This window comes from Chaetura pelagica, unplaced genomic scaffold, assembly GCF_000747805.2.
Source record: "Chaetura pelagica isolate M959 unplaced genomic scaffold, ChaPel_1.0 scaffold403, whole genome shotgun sequence".
NCBI classification, from domain to species: domain Eukaryota; kingdom Metazoa; phylum Chordata; class Aves; order Apodiformes; family Apodidae; genus Chaetura; species Chaetura pelagica.
Window position 1 is genome coordinate 180,111 of NW_009952568.1, and position 15,807 is coordinate 195,917.

The 15,807-nt window shown below is 44.4% G+C and overlaps 1 protein-coding gene across 1 annotated transcript; it reads right to left on the reverse strand.

Moving 5' to 3' along the window:
- Positions 1-289: 289 nt before the first annotated feature.
- On the reverse strand, positions 290-13,810 carry MRPL1 (mitochondrial ribosomal protein L1). Its single transcript, XM_009993475.1, has 9 exons — positions 13,777-13,810; positions 13,588-13,684; positions 11,799-12,042; positions 10,665-10,748; positions 9,724-9,795; positions 9,425-9,536; positions 8,662-8,762; positions 1,573-1,654; positions 290-450 (listed from the first exon to the last, which is right to left on the reverse strand). The coding sequence occupies exons 1-9, from the start codon at positions 13,808-13,810 to the stop codon at positions 290-292; spliced, it is 987 nt and encodes a 328-aa protein (XP_009991777.1).
- Between the last annotated feature and the right edge of the window lie 1,997 nt (positions 13,811-15,807).

The window sequence follows — 15,807 nt, forward strand, 5'->3', positions numbered from 1 at the left end:
ACAGTGGCCAGTCTTCTGGCTGCAACTGTGGAAATGGGATGGCAGTACTGCAGAAGTTACAGAAATATTTTTATTAAAGAACTATTACATTCAAAGCAAATAAAAAAAACCCAGCACACAAATCAAGGAGCTTTCAGATGCCAACTAAAGGAATTTAAAACGTCTTCCACCTTGACAACAGACTCCTGTTGTGACAGTGTTTCTTGTTACACAGAATTTACAAGTGAAATTCACAAGGTAGATTTATTTTTTTTATTTCATTTCATAAAATAGGATTTGAATTCCACCATCAGGTACTAACAGATTCTTGGGCATGTTTTTCTTCATCATCATCCTCATCTGCATTTTTTTCTTCTTCTACTTTCTCCACCTGAGGTAGAAGTCCATCAAGTTTCAGTAGCAAACCTTCACTGGTTGAAGATCTAATAACCAACTTCTGCACCAGAGGACCTAGAAAATAAAGAACATAACCACTCTCCTGTCTCCAGGCTGGTTTATCCTAGTACTAATCCATACTGTGTCAAGCACATGACCAGAACCAGAGTTTTCTGCTTCTATTTACTTATATTTCAAGTCAACCAACCCCTTATGCCTTTTATTTGGGCTGAAATGCTTCTAAAGTCATGTACGAGTACTTGGCTTTTTACAGTTTGTTCTCAGCACAGCAGTTCCTATGAGCAGCATCACTAAAGAGATGCAAGATTATTCCTTCTGCAAACATGAAGCCAAAAATCAATGCAAGAAGTTGTTTTCTTAGCTTAAACAAGGCTATTCTTCCATAAAATGATGTTCATAAATCACCACTTCCACTCCAGCTAAGCAGATGAGATTTGTTTCAAGTTCACTTCATGATGTCAAGAAGCAGAAGGCATATTAGTTATTCACACTCTTTGCTTAGAACACCAAGCACAACCCCTGAACAACATGCAGAATTCACACCTTTACTCCTTTGTAACCTGATCCGTTTGCTAAGAAATCACAAAAAAATAAAAAGTACTAAAAGGTTTTCCCTTGGAGCAGCAGAAATGTTAAAAATACCTTGGTAACAGGGTAAAAAAAAAAAAGGGGGGGGTATGTACTTTCAAACAAGGTAGCTAACATGAGTCTAGATGTTAACTGAAGGATAGGTTTTAACTAAGGTAACTGCAGGTAGATTCTGGGTTCAGATTCCTCACTAGGTAGTGTCAGTAGGGTAAAATCAAGGCACAGAGATGCTAAAGACCTCCATGTCTCAAGGATTTCCTTCCATGGCCTTAAACTATTTAAACTACTAAAGCACCAAGGCTGCATGTTTTATCCAACATCTTGCTCCTTTCCTCCCATGGACACTTAGGCAGTGCTGTAGTGCAACCAGAGCTCACATCAGGAAAAGCAGACTCTATTCATGCTCTTCCAGGCTGCCAAGTTCTTAGGTTTTGGTTTATCGAGTTGCCCCACAGCCCCTTCCTCCTCCTCCTGCCCCAAGACAGACCAAGCAGCAGGGACATTTATTGACACCCCAATAAAGAGCACTCATTCCTTCATTATGTTTGCTGCACCTTCAACTACCACAGCAGAAGAACAGCTACTCACCATAAGTTGGTGGCTTGAACGTGCAGATATCTTGGATAACTGTTTTTAGGTTGGCAATTATCTGCTCAGTGGGCATATCCAGCTGAAAAAGAACAATGAAGCGTTAGCCAGAATGACACTTAAAGCCTAGACTGAGAAATCCAAATTTATTCTACATTTTTATACCATTTGTTTCTCTGTGTTCCCTGCTAAGGAGTTACAAATCCCATTAGCAGCCTTATCCCAAATTACTCAGAAAGAAGCATTTTATCCATGATTATGCACTCATCATTATTCTCCATATTTCTACCCACGACATAAATTCCTACAACTCCCTAAACATGTAGCCTTAAAGAGGTAAAAAGTCTTAAAAAAAACAATACTCATAGAAGGCTTTTTGCAAAAATCGTATTACAGCATTTGAGGAAAGGAGCTTCAAAAAGTACTTGTCAAAGACCACAAACCAGATGAGCTCAAAACCCATAAGCATGTCAAATTGAAGGCATTAAGCACAGAACCAACTTAGTAATTTAAAAAGTTTATTTCCCTTTTCTTTCCTGGTTTAACATATTACATGGAACTTCTATTTTTCACATGAAGTACATGGAAGCACTGAGCTCTAAAATATACCAGTTCTGTGTCCACCCTTTTTACACACCCCAGTTCCCATCTCTGGGACCTTCCAACAAAAACTGGGGATCATCTAACAGAGCACTTAAACACACCTCACTTCAGGCACGTGTGATCCTCACTGGATCAATCACAGAGGCTTGGAAATGAACCAACACTGCTGCCAAAAAATTCCTACCTCCAGCCTTCCTCATACACTAGTCACCTCACACCATGACTGCTATTCATTTCATCTTTAAGAAGGTACAACTCAGGATCAAGAGACATGTGAAGAACCCCACATGAAAGCCAGGACTGACCTCTCCTCTCAGTTCCTGGAGAGCTTAACAAGCATTTTTCAGCCTTCATGTTCAATTGCTATAATGCACTGCTATGCTGTTTTTAACTTGCTATCTGGCCTCACCCAAATCATCCACAGAGCTTTATCCAGATGAAAAACCAAGTTATTTTTCTAGGGGTTTCAGCTATGGAATTAAGAAAAAAAAATAGCATTTATTCTCACAGAATTAACTCCATCTTATGGGAAAAAGACAAGTATCACAGGGGTCTCCTCTTCCTTTTATTAATATCTCACTTATCTGTAAATGTATGCATTACTTAGCAATACAAATACTGTTCTACTTGACTACTCTCCTCCCAGATGTGGTCCATTAATCTCTCTTTATGCTCTTCTGGCAGACTGACAATGCAAATGCAGTCCCTCTGTTACACAGGCCAGAAGACGTTTGTCTTGATCATTGTTAGGCTGATTGCAACATGCTTAATCATTCATAAGTAAAAAGATGTAAAAATTTGTTTGCTAGAGCTGAGCATTTAACTTGGCTGCCAGGCTCACCATGCTGTGTGGAATTTAAAATAAAGGAATATTCATTTAAACTGAACAATTAATTGGGAATAATGACTCAGAAACTACACTCCAAAGGAAGGTTCCAACAGCATTTGCTTCCAAACCTTCACCCGAGTTCAGGCTTTACATGAACCTTCAGCTGTCCAGTTTCAGTGAGCTACTTGGCATTCATCATCTGCACCACAGTCTAGAAGCATCCCTAAGAGGCAGCATTTGCTGCTCTAAACAAGCTACAACTTCTTACAGAGATCTGGAACTACAACACATTATGAGACAAGGCCCATCTTAAAGAATGAGGATGTTAGTTAATATTCTGTATTTGTTAAGACAGGAAAATAGGTCAGAGTGATTTGCCACAAATACAGAATATTAACTAAGACAGGAAAATAGGTCAGAGTGATTTGCCTTCAGTCAGGCAACATGACACATCCCAAAAGACCACATACCATGATGTACTTGGGATGCCAGCAGCTCCATAATGGAGACAGGTAATGCTCAGAGGCTTCCAATTATTTCAAAATAGCTTCCACATCCAAATAAATATTCCAGCTTCCAAACAAAGTATTCCACAGTAAATCCTTGTGTATACACAGTCACTGCGGATCAGCACTTAGCTATTTAGATTAATCCCAAGGCTCACCAAACTGACAAAAGTACTCTGGACCAGACCTCCAAGACTGTGCAAGCACTTCTGTTCATACTGGTTGCAGTGAGAGACAAGTATCTCTAAGTCCTGAGCCCTCCTGAAAAATAACTATGCCTGCAGAGCAACTGTAAATCAATTTCTAGTCCATTTTGAAGATAACCACAGAGTACCTTAGAAAATGTCAGTATAGACTACAATCAGAACACAAAAGATTAAATATTACCTATCTTACTGTCTAAAGTTTAGGATACTTCTCTTTAGAGCAGCACAGGGTGCTGTTAAAAGGTCTGGTCTTCTAGGGGGTCTTTAGAAGATTGCAACAGGATACACAGAGGAGCCACCTGGCCATTTGCTGGCTAAATATGCCAGTGAAAACCAAAAAGATGTCCTGCTGTTAAAACATTAGCTTTAAACACAGAACTGCTTTTCTGAAGTGTATTTAGAAAACTGTATTGAGAGATCACACTGAATCTGTACTGTAGACCTAATTACCAGGTGATTCAACCATGATACAGCTGCAGGGAATGGCAGTCATGGCAGAGCAGAAACACTTGCTCCAAGATGAGAAATTATTAACACCAAATGATTAACACTCTGCAAAACAAGGCAAGCCTTTCTATGCAGTATTTCCAACAGAGAACAGCTCCAACAGGCAACAAAAAACAAGTGCTACAATCCCTGTGCTTTTTGCATTCCCTTCATCTCAAATACACATATTTCAACTCTCAAGCATTTGAAGCAACAAGACTTAACACCTCTCCCTAAATTTGGGGATTTTTTTGCCCCCTCCTTTAAGGATTTCAATGCTAAGGATCCATTAGTCTTTTTTGCCCTTTTCCAAAGGAGACTGACACTTCAATCACATTCACAGCCAAGGGAGATGGATGCTACTTCTAGCACAAACTGGCATTTCTGTTCCCTGCCTTAACTCTCATTTCCATGCACCTGCATATTCTGTGTAGCAACCCAGAGAGGTGTCTGGCTCAGCACACAACTCTCCATACTTCTAACCTTGAGAATTAAACAGGGCTCATGATATCCCTTATCAGAAAAGACATCCTTCCCAACAAACGTTCAAGTCTCAGCTTCTGAAACCATCTCACTCTTCTCCACAGAACCCTTTAGCAGGCAGCTCTCTGCACAGATTGGAAGATTAACTAGAAATTCCTTGCTGGTGACACATCTGGATTCCAATTTTTCCTAGAGACAGCTCCAATTTGGGAACAATAACATTTGTGATGATTGACAACACATCTGGACTCAAGAACTGTCAAAACTCATAAAAAAATTACTTTCAGCTGCTCTTTGTAGATAGTTGATTCTGAGGGAGATACTCGGAGTGTCCTCATTTGTCTTCCCTTCTGCTTTAAACTTCCACTTCTTCAAAGAACATTTTCCATTCTCAGTTTCACACCTTTGAGTCTACAAATTAAAACTTAACTGCTGTCAACTTCTGGGCTTTTCAAACACATCTCAAATACTCTGAGGAAAAACACCACCCAGGCTGCTGACTAAGGTGGAAGCACAGCATTTACATCAAGACACCACCATAATTGAACTAACAGGCAACATGAGACAGAAGCACTTCAGGGAAAACATCTTTGCAAAACTCCACTTTGGCAGACTCCCAGAAACATCTCCACTGCTGTCTGGAACACAGCGATAGATCTTGATGCTTCTGTGTAATTCATACATTATTTTTTCACTGACAAGATTTAAATTTAAAAAGCTCTCAAGATGGTGAGCAGATAGGAATAACCACTCAAGGCTCTCCCAGCCCTGCCTGCACTCTGTTTCCTTCCAAACAAAGAAAACAGTGGGGAAACTAGGTCAGGTGAAGAGGATAGTAGCTAGGGAGGGTGGAGACACTTGACACAAGCTGTAACCACTGAGTCATCCCTCTGCACATAACCCAACACCCAGCAGTGTGACAGAGCGTGTCCCCATCTGCATGGCAGCAGTATCCTCTGCCACCCCTGTGACACCAACACATCCCATGTGGGCCCTCAGCAGACCCTCACTGTTCTGCTCCTGACCCAAAGAGTTCACTCACAAGAACCTACTTGTTGGCTTGGACAGAGCAACATCTCTGGCTGCACCACACCTGATGTGCCACCAAACGGTGGGGCTGAGTTGCCAAGGGACAGAACCTGAGCTCACGGGTGACACCAACACCTGATGGCAGTCACAGGAGGTGGGTTTCATTTCAGAAACTGCCACAGCTGCAGGATGCTGCGCTAGGCAGAACGAGCTGCAACCATCACTAATGCTGGCAGGATAGGGTTCTTCATTCACAGAACTGTCAGGGTTGGAAGGGACCTCTAGAGATCACCTAGTCTAACTCCCCTGCTAAAGCAGGATCCTCTAGAGCACATCCCACAGGGCTGCATCCAGGGGGGTCTGGAATGGCTCCAGAGGAGGGGACCCCACACCCTCCCTGGACAGCCTGTCCCACTGCTTTTTTCACCTTTATTAAAATCCTGATTTGTCTTCTTTACTATACAAGGAAAAACTCCACAGTAAGTTTAATTTCCAGGTATTTTTTAAGCTGATCTACAGTATAAAATGATTCAAGTTTAAGCAGCCCATAGCAAAAACTAAATAATTCAGTCACAATACTAAAACCAAGACTGATCCATGAATTCAAGGCATTTCACACTGTCCATCAAACCTACAAACAGCTCAAGATACTTCTGGCTTGTATCAAAATGCAACATGTAACACATTTGGTAGAATAGTCCCCAGAGCCTCAGTTTTAAGTACCACACAGATGAGCAAGCCCTTGAAATTCACATGGACAAATGAGAGCAGATAGCCAGAAATCATAAACCTGCTTATCTGCAACACAGGCAAAGCTTCAGGTGTGAGATACCCTGTACATTTTCCTTTCCACCCAGTCACAGGATTGAGGCTGGAAAAGGTCTCTGACATCATCAAGTCCAGCCTATTACCTAACACCACCACATCAGCTACACTACAGCACTAAGTGCCACATCCAGTCTTTCCTTAAACACCTCCAGGGATTTAATCTATTCCATAGCAGTTAAAAGGAAAACTAAAAATCATGCAGAAAATTGATTTAAAATCATTAAGGCAAACATATTAAATGCCTAAAATGCCCCTCTTTTATATAACCCACTTTCTTATATGACAGCAAAGCTCAAATTAATATTTCAGGTATAATGCAAACAATTCTTGCTTTTTGCTTTACTCCAGGACTAAAATTATCAGAATTAAAGGAGTCTTTAATTATTAAATCAAAACAAACACTTTCTGATCCACCTGTGCACACTGACCATGGACTTACAATTCATGCTTTATTTACCTAAAATAAATTAAAATAACCTCTCTTTTACTCACAGATGAGTGCTGGGGAAGGCAGGAGGAAAGGGAGGCCTGTGTTGAGATGTCAACTGACAGGGAGATTGCAAGAAATAGTACCTTTTTACTCCTATTTCTTTCATTATTGCCATTCCTTGCCAATCTAGTGGCAAATACAGATCCCATTCTTAGCATCCTTAGCTTCTTAGCATCAGGGATCACCTAGTCTAACTCCCCTGCTAAAGCAGGATCCTCTAGAGCACATCCCACAGGGCTGCATCCAGGGGGGTCTGGAATGGCTCCAGAGGAGGGGACCCCACACCCTCCCTGGACAGCCTGTCCCACTGCTTTTTTCACCTTTATTAAAATCCTGATTTGTCTTCTTTACTATACAAGGAAAAACTCCACAGTAAGTTTAATTTCCAGGTATTTTTTAAGCTGATCTACAGTATAAAATGATTCAAGTTTAAGCAGCCCATAGCAAAAACTAAATAATTCAGTCACAATACTAAAACCAAGACTGATCCATGAATTCAAGGCATTTCACACTGTCCATCAAACCTACAAACAGCTCAAGATACTTCTGGCTTGTATCAAAATGCAACATGTAACACATTTGGTAGAATAGTCCCCAGAGCCTCAGTTTTAAGTACCACACAGATGAGCAAGCCCTTGAAATTCACATGGACAAATGAGAGCAGATAGCCAGAAATCATAAACCTGCTTATCTGCAACACAGGCAAAGCTTCAGGTGTGAGATACCCTGTACATTTTCCTTTCCACCCAGTCACAGGATTGAGGCTGGAAAAGGTCTCTGACATCATCAAGTCCAGCCTATTACCTAACACCACCACATCAGCTACACTACAGCACTAAGTGCCACATCCAGTCTTTCCTTAAACACCTCCAGGGATTTAATCTATTCCATAGCAGTTAAAAGGAAAACTAAAAATCATGCAGAAAATTGATTTAAAATCATTAAGGCAAACATATTAAATGCCTAAAATGCCCCTCTTTTATATAACCCACTTTCTTATATGACAGCAAAGCTCAAATTAATATTTCAGGTATAATGCAAACAATTCTTGCTTTTTGCTTTACTCCAGGACTAAAATTATCAGAATTAAAGGAGTCTTTAATTATTAAATCAAAACAAACACTTTCTGATCCACCTGTGCACACTGACCATGGACTTACAATTCATGCTTTATTTACCTAAAATAAATTAAAATAACCTCTCTTTTACTCACAGATGAGTGCTGGGGAAGGCAGGAGGAAAGGGAGGCCTGTGTTGAGATGTCAACTGACAGGGAGATTGCAAGAAATAGTACCTTTTTACTCCTATTTCTTTCATTATTGCCATTCCTTGCCAATCTAGTGGCAAATACAGATCCCATTCTTAGCATCCTTAGCTTCTTAGCATCATGAATGCCTTGTTCTCAGCCTTAGCAGAGCCATCTTCTATGACCACACATCAACCATGTACAGAGCTCACATCAGCTGAAGACGTCACACAGCAAAGAGTAAGGGTTCTGTTTACTTCACAGGTCAGTTGAAGAATATGGTTAAAAACTCTTGGGCATACACAGATTTAAACCATGTTTTTCCTCCTCTTTTAACACTAATTTCAGGTTTGACCACCAAAGAAACTCTACATACAACTTACTCTTGCTATTCTTGTCTTGATTACACGCTCGTCTTCTACCATGTACTCAAGACCGTCTCTGAAGAGTTGCACCATTTTGGGAATATCATGGCCCAGTGAATCTAATTTAAAAAAAAAGGGGGGGGGGGAAAGAAGGTAAGAAAGTTGTCTAAGTAATGCTTAAGTGTGATATTAGTGAGGAGAGAATTCAAGCTTTCAATTAAGGCAGTTAAACTCCAGTCATTAAATAGACCAGACATATCACTAAAATAAAGTCGGCCAGCAAGGGCGGACAAAAGTATTGAGAGACTGATGTATGTTGCTGTGAAAACCTGACCTGAAGAGGAAATGTCTTGAGCATCATGAAATGAGAGTCCACACAGGTAGGGGAGGCAGGCTGCGTTAAGGAAAATTCCCTTGTTGAGTAGTAAAGAACAGGCAGACAGAGCAGGAGCACTCAGGAAGCTGGGATTCAAACAACTGCCCAACAGTCTGACAACACAACTGTCTCAAGGAATTGGCTAATTTTCTGGGTTATTTTTCATGTTTCATCATGACTAATAAGCATAGGGACAACTAGTAGGCAAACTCACCCTGATTCTAGTCTCACATTTGCCTGTTTGCACAGTTACTAATCTAAAACTACTCTTATCTGGTACAAAACAAGTGGTTCAATCACTAATACTCAATGTAATTATACACCCTTATCAAAGAGTTTCTGTGTCACCTTCAGAGTCAAATCTTGTTCAGTACTTGAGATTTATAAGAAAGAATTGCTTCTTACTTCTTCTTGTGTTTGGATATTTTCGTTTTAGTTTGTTCCTCAATGGTATCAGCTTAGGCATGATTGCAGGGACAGCTACATAAAAGTCAGCTTGGATTTCATCGTCCAGAATCTGCAATGAAAACAATTAAATATATTTAGGAATACAATCAATTACCTCGGTACACAAGCATATCCAAGCCCAAAAACCCATCTCTCACATCAGGCCTGAAGTTAGTGGACAGAAGGTTTCTTGCTCCCTTCCCCTCAGTCCCTGCTTAGTTTGGATATTTATAAAATTCTTAAATAAAAATAAATACCCATTTGATTAGTTCAACTCCTCCCACGATAGCAGCTCCATTCTCTCGAGCTATTTCAGCTTCTTGCTCATTCTATTGAGAGAAAGAAAGAGAAATCTCTACCAGCAATTAGTCTCTATCAACAGCATTGGATAGGTGACTTATCTTGGACAACTGGGTGTAAGAACAGGCTATTTAGAAGTTAAGAAGGAAATAATGGTTGAATGCAATCAAGGACCAAAAGCTGCTGGTGGTGATTTCATGAGAGCAGCCTATATCAAATGATCTCAGGTCCCAGTATGAAGTGATAGTCAAGTCTTCAGCTGACTTCCAAGGGAGAAGAGAAAAGCCACCCCACTTGCTGGGGAGCTCTATCAAAATCCCTCTCCCTCCCACCTCCATCCTCTGGAAACTACTATGAACCATACACTGGACGGAGCCAACATCTTACTCTGAAAGCTTAAAAGTAGAGCACAGAATATGCTCCTAAAACCCACTGTAAAATAAGGCTATTCAGCTTGAGAAAACACTATTAAACTTTGGCCTCCAATAGAGTTTAGAAGGTAATCTCAGCTGTCCTCTGTAAGGTTAACACTCAAATGTGGAAAGGCACCAGTTTGGTAAAAACTTTGGCTCAAGCCTTTGATTTGTGACTGAAAGCCAGACTTTTCCTCACAAGAATAAACTGAAGAGTTCCACACTTCCCTCCAAAAGCATCAGCTGGACCTTTTTCCAAATATGGACCTTTGTAAGGCATGGGATCTCTTCTCCCATAGGAATCTGTGAGGTGCTTTTTGATACACTAAGATGCTGCTGAAGACACATATGAGACTTGAGAGTTCTGTAAATCAGCCACAGAACTTCCTCCACAAAAAGCACAGAACTTGCATGGGACTTGGCCGTGTTGTAAGAGTTTGCTAGATACATAAAAGGCATAAAGGAAACAAATCAGGCTCACGCACCTCTGTGAAAACCAGGACCTTATTTGTTTCATCTGCAAAGCGGTGTGGGAGAAGAACAGTGCTTGAAAATGGATCCACTTTTTTCTAGCAGGTAAAGAAAGAAAAATATTAAAACCAAACCAATAATCATGACTTCAGGGCCAATGACACAATCACATGAAGTTGGTCCCCTGAAGGGCAATCTTGCACACAATTTCCTTGCACAGAGGTCATCACAAGGGTATGTTTTGATTGCTTTTTTGTGCCTGGTATATACTCAAACCTAAGCTTAAGAGCCATGAATTGATCATGCTGCAAGTTGCCCAAGAGAACGGGCCTGGGATCAGGGACTCCAGTGATGGATTACAACCAGGCTCAGCTGCAGTCAGTACCAAACACTGGGGTGCTGCAGGTGTAGCTCATCTACATGATGTTTCTGAGGCACTGGCCAAGGCAAATCAGCAAAAAGGAACATGCCTCTCACAAAACCTTAACAATAACACAGAGCTTCTAAGAGCAGGAGCTAAGGCTCTGCACTTCTTGAAGAGTGAACTTACTTTCTAGCTATAAGGGACTGTATTTTTCAGTTAAAACATGCAAAGAAGCCAACTCTTAAGTGGGCTGTTTTCTACTTATGGGGGAAGCAGAAGGAGTTTTAGGGATCTACACCTTTACATTCAATTAATCACAGGCAAACAAGCAATAACATACTTTCAAGGAACATTTAAAAAAAAAAAAAAAGAACAAACAAGGTGAAGCAGAGACGCAGGAAGAAGCTTCTCTTTATGCTTCTCCCTGTAACAATCATCCCAGAACTAAACAATCCCAACTGATTTTGGTAACACATCTTCAAGTGGAAAGCCAAAACAGATGCAAAGCCTAGCTTGAACAGTTCTGTCCAGGCAGGAGTTTTAGTCATAGACCAGCTTGCTTTCCAGATCCTCAATGGTCATATCTTCACCTCAGGAGGGTGAGGGGTGTTTAATAATTAAACAGGTATGAAGGCACAAAGACAGCTGCAAAAGAACACACTGTTCTGACAACCAGAGAAGCTGTAGGAGGCAGCTGGGCCAGCCAACAGCAGCATCCACTCAAAACACAACCCTCCCACGTTAAAAACCCAAAAATCCCCAGCAAAACGTGCTCCCAACCTACCTTCTTCTCTAGTGCCATGTCTAGGAAGACGTTAATATAGACATACTGTCTGGGGTGAGTGAAGTCCAGCACCTGGAACTTCTTCAGCATAGCCACAGCCTGTTCCACATCATAGGAGGGCCTCTTATACAGCCAGGTCAAGTACACATCATCCACGGGCTTGTTCAGCAGCGGCCGCCGCCCAGGCCTTGCTTTCTTCTTTGTGTCCTCCTGCCTGGTCTTTTGTGGCCCCTTCTTGGCAGTTCTAAGACAAACAAACAAAAAAAAAACAACCCACAGTGTTAGAACACCAACTGAAGAGTTTGGCACGTGTCCCAAAAGCAAAAAAAAAAAAAAAGTCACAGAATTGTCAGGGATGGAAGGGATCTCTGGGGATCATCCAGGCCAACTCCCCTGCTAAATAATCATCCTGGTTGGAAGGGACCTTGGAGATCATCAAAAGCAGGATGGCCCAGAGCACATCCCACAGGGCTGCAGCCAGGGGGGTTTGGGATGGCTCCAGAGAAGGGGACTCCACACCCTCCCTGGGCAGCCTGTCCCAGAGCTCTGTCACCTTCACCCTAAAGAAGTTTCTCCTCATATTTCAGGGGCACTTCCCATGTTCCAGCCTGTGCCCATTGCCCCTCTGTCCTGTCCCTGGGCACTGCTGAGCAGAGTCTGGCTCCATCCTCCTGCACCCACCCTGAGATACTGCCAGGCACTGATCAGGTCTGTCCTCAGCCTTCTCCTCTCAAGGCTAAGCAGTCCCAGCTCTCTCAGCCTTTCCTCATCAGGGAGATGCTCCAACCCCCCAGTCATTTGTTGCCCTCCCTGGACTCTCTCCAGCACTTCCCTGTCTCTCCTGAACTGGGGAGCCCAGAACTGGACCCAGTTTTCCAGATGTAGCCTCACCAGGCCAGAGCAGAGGGGCAGGATGACCTCTCTTCACCTACTGGCCACACTCTTCCTCATGCACCCCAGGACTCCATTGTCTATCTACAACAGTCAGTACTGTCCTCTTCCACTTATGAAGTAACAATTAGTTAACAAGGAAAGTACTATACAAAGATGAAGAGAATCTTCAGAAATTCACCCTGCTTACTTGTCTTAGATGGCCAAAGCTGAAGGCAACTAAGGTCCTCAAACAACAAAGACACCTGCAGGGTTTCCCTTCTCCTTACAGTGGGCCTATGGCAGTCCCACATTTCTCCTCCCATTCCTGGATCATTTTGCATGCAGTTAGACACTAGTCCCAATCCTTATTCTCCTGCCTATTTCCAAAGGCTCCGAAATGAGGGGACAAAAATATTTAAGCAATAGCTAGACACTCTATTCCTCTATTTAAGTGCACTGAGCCTGCAGCACTTCAGGGCAGCTGGTGTACAGCACCCTGCACTGCTCTGTACTCAGAGGTAATTTTCACTTCTCCCACTTACATTGCAACACGGAAGAGACAACAAACAATAAAACCCAAATCGGAGCAAGAAGAGGAAAGTTTGGAAATTGATTCCACCAGCTCGACACCTTTCATTCTGACAGCCCCCTGCCCAAAGCCACGCCCTCCAGAAGCAGCCACCAAAAAATAGCCAAGTACCTCTTCCCCCTGAACTGCTGCATGAATTATTATTACACGAGTGACAGAAAAACACCCCCAGCTCAGGTCTCCTCACTCCAAGCTGCTTCTCTAGAACCCAGCAGCTTGTGTCGTGCCACCAAGGCCCCCCTCCCAAACACCACATACCCCTGCCGCCCCCAGGACACCTGAGGGCCCAGGGAGCTGCCCGGGATGGAAGGAGACACGGAGACTCACTTGGCAACCGCAGCGAAGGGCCGGGAGGGCGGCGGGGCCGGGCAGAGGCGCAGCAGGAGCCCGGGAAACACCGACGACCCTCGACACGGGTTCAGCGCTGCGAGGGAAAAGCAAACACGGCGTCAGACACACGCCCCAACCTCCCCTCCCCGGCGTGGGGGAATCCGAGCGGCAGGGCAGCCCCGTCACCTCTGCAGAGGCCGCGCCCGGCGGGCCCCGCCATGTCCCGGCGGTGCAGCGCGGAACCGGCTCCGCCGCGGCGGCGCTCCAAGGTTCCGGGGGTTCCCGGACGCGCTTCCCGCCCCGTTCCTGGCCCCGCGGGCACTTCCGGGGTGTCCTGGTTGGAGCCAGGACGAAGCCAATTTTCCTTTTTACTGATTTTTTATTTTTTCCCACTGAGCTACGTAAGCTCAGAGAGCACACAAGACAACTTCCTGCTTCTTCTCCACCCATGGCCGGCGTCCGGGCAGGAATCCGTCCCTTCCTCCCTCCCTCCCCGGGGACCCTCCAGCTCTCCTGACCCTCATCACTCTGTGCTTTCTCCAGGATCCCTCGGGACTGTCCCACCTGGGGACTGTCCCACCCCAGGAGATGCTGTGGGAGTTGCTGGGGGTGGGGGGAGGCGAGAGGCTTTTGCTCATACCCGTATATAATTGTATATATTTTCTTACATCTTCAGTGTTTTAATTAAAGCTGGGGAGTTGAGTTTTCAATCCAAGTCTCTCTCTTTTTCTCTCTCCCCTTCCCTACCTGGGTGGGAGGGGATGGAGAGCGTTGCTGTCGGACCTGAGTCAAACACGGGGCCAGGTCGCTTCTTAACCAGCCTGAGAGGCAGCCCTGGGTACACAGCAGGGCTGTCCTCTGCGAGTTAATCTGCCTCCCTTCGCCCCCAGGAGGCCGGGCGGAGAGACCCACCACGGCTTGTGAGCAGCCTGCCCTACAAACCAGTAGAGAAGGACTTTGTTTAACCAGGTCCTCAGGTGTTCACCTACAAGTATAATCCTGCCTCTCACCTACGTGCACGCTTGTTAAAGAGTTTATTCCACGCTTTTAACTTGGAAGCACCCTGACTCCTGCAGCTTCCCTTCCCTCCTTGCTCAGGCTGTGTCCAAGAATATTCTCTGAATGCAACCAAGTGCTTCCTGCTCAAAACTTTGAGCTCACTAGTCACTCATCTGTTGGTTTGTTTGGAAATATAAATGGGTTGTAACAAAACTGATACATTTGTCCAACGTAATTATACATTTCGTGTGTAGCAGGAAAGGATCAAGATGGGGAAGCCTGAGTGTGACATGAGGGAAAAAAACCTCCTCAGTTAAAAAGTCTCAGTGAGAAGAGTGTGAATTTAAAACACAGGGCTGGGGAAAGGGCTTCTCTTCGGACTGTATGTCCCCTATAGTGGTGGCAAATGTAACACAGGACTCACCCCTCGCCACTGTTTTAATAGTTCCTATGATCAGGAAGGACCTGCATCCTTCATGCTCCTCCTCCACGACTTCTCATCTCCCTTGTGAGCCTTCAACTCATTAGACACCAGGTGACTGCTGTGGGTTTTGGCCCTGGGAGGGAAAAACGGGCTGGCTGTTAACGTGCACCCCGTGACCCACTTCTCCCAAGCCCGTTCCCCTCTCCATCCTTCTGCACTTCCCACTCTCAGGGTATAGAGGAGCTTTTCTCCACCCAGCACAAGTCCAGGCAGCTGCAAGCAGAAAGCAAAGCCAAACAAAAAGCCCTTTGGGGGGGCTTCTCCTCACGTCTCCCCCTCACCCAAAGGGCTCTCACCCCAGGCTGAGCTGCCACTGACCTGCCTGCCCAGAGGAGCATCCTCTGCCTCCCAGAGCAGCAGCATCACCCTGTGAAGAAACAACCCGTGAGCAGCACCAAAGAGGAGAAAGCTGCACCCACCGAGGGGGGCTCACCCAGCCCCCCTGCTCCATGCTTGGGGGACACACACACACACACAAGCAGCCCCCCAAAAAACTCTCCCACCCCCTGGGAGATGCCACAACCTCCCGATGACAACCCCCTCCTGCTCCAGGCCGACACCATGAGGTAAAACCGGGTCCTCGGACATTTTGGGGCCCTCCCTGGGCCTGGCTTTGCTTCCCCCCCCCTTCCCCCCTCCCTCCCCAGGGGGTTTTGCCTCCCACCAACCAAACCATGAGGTAAAACCGGGGTGTCTCCCCTTACTTCGACATCACACAGCCTACGCGAGTAGCG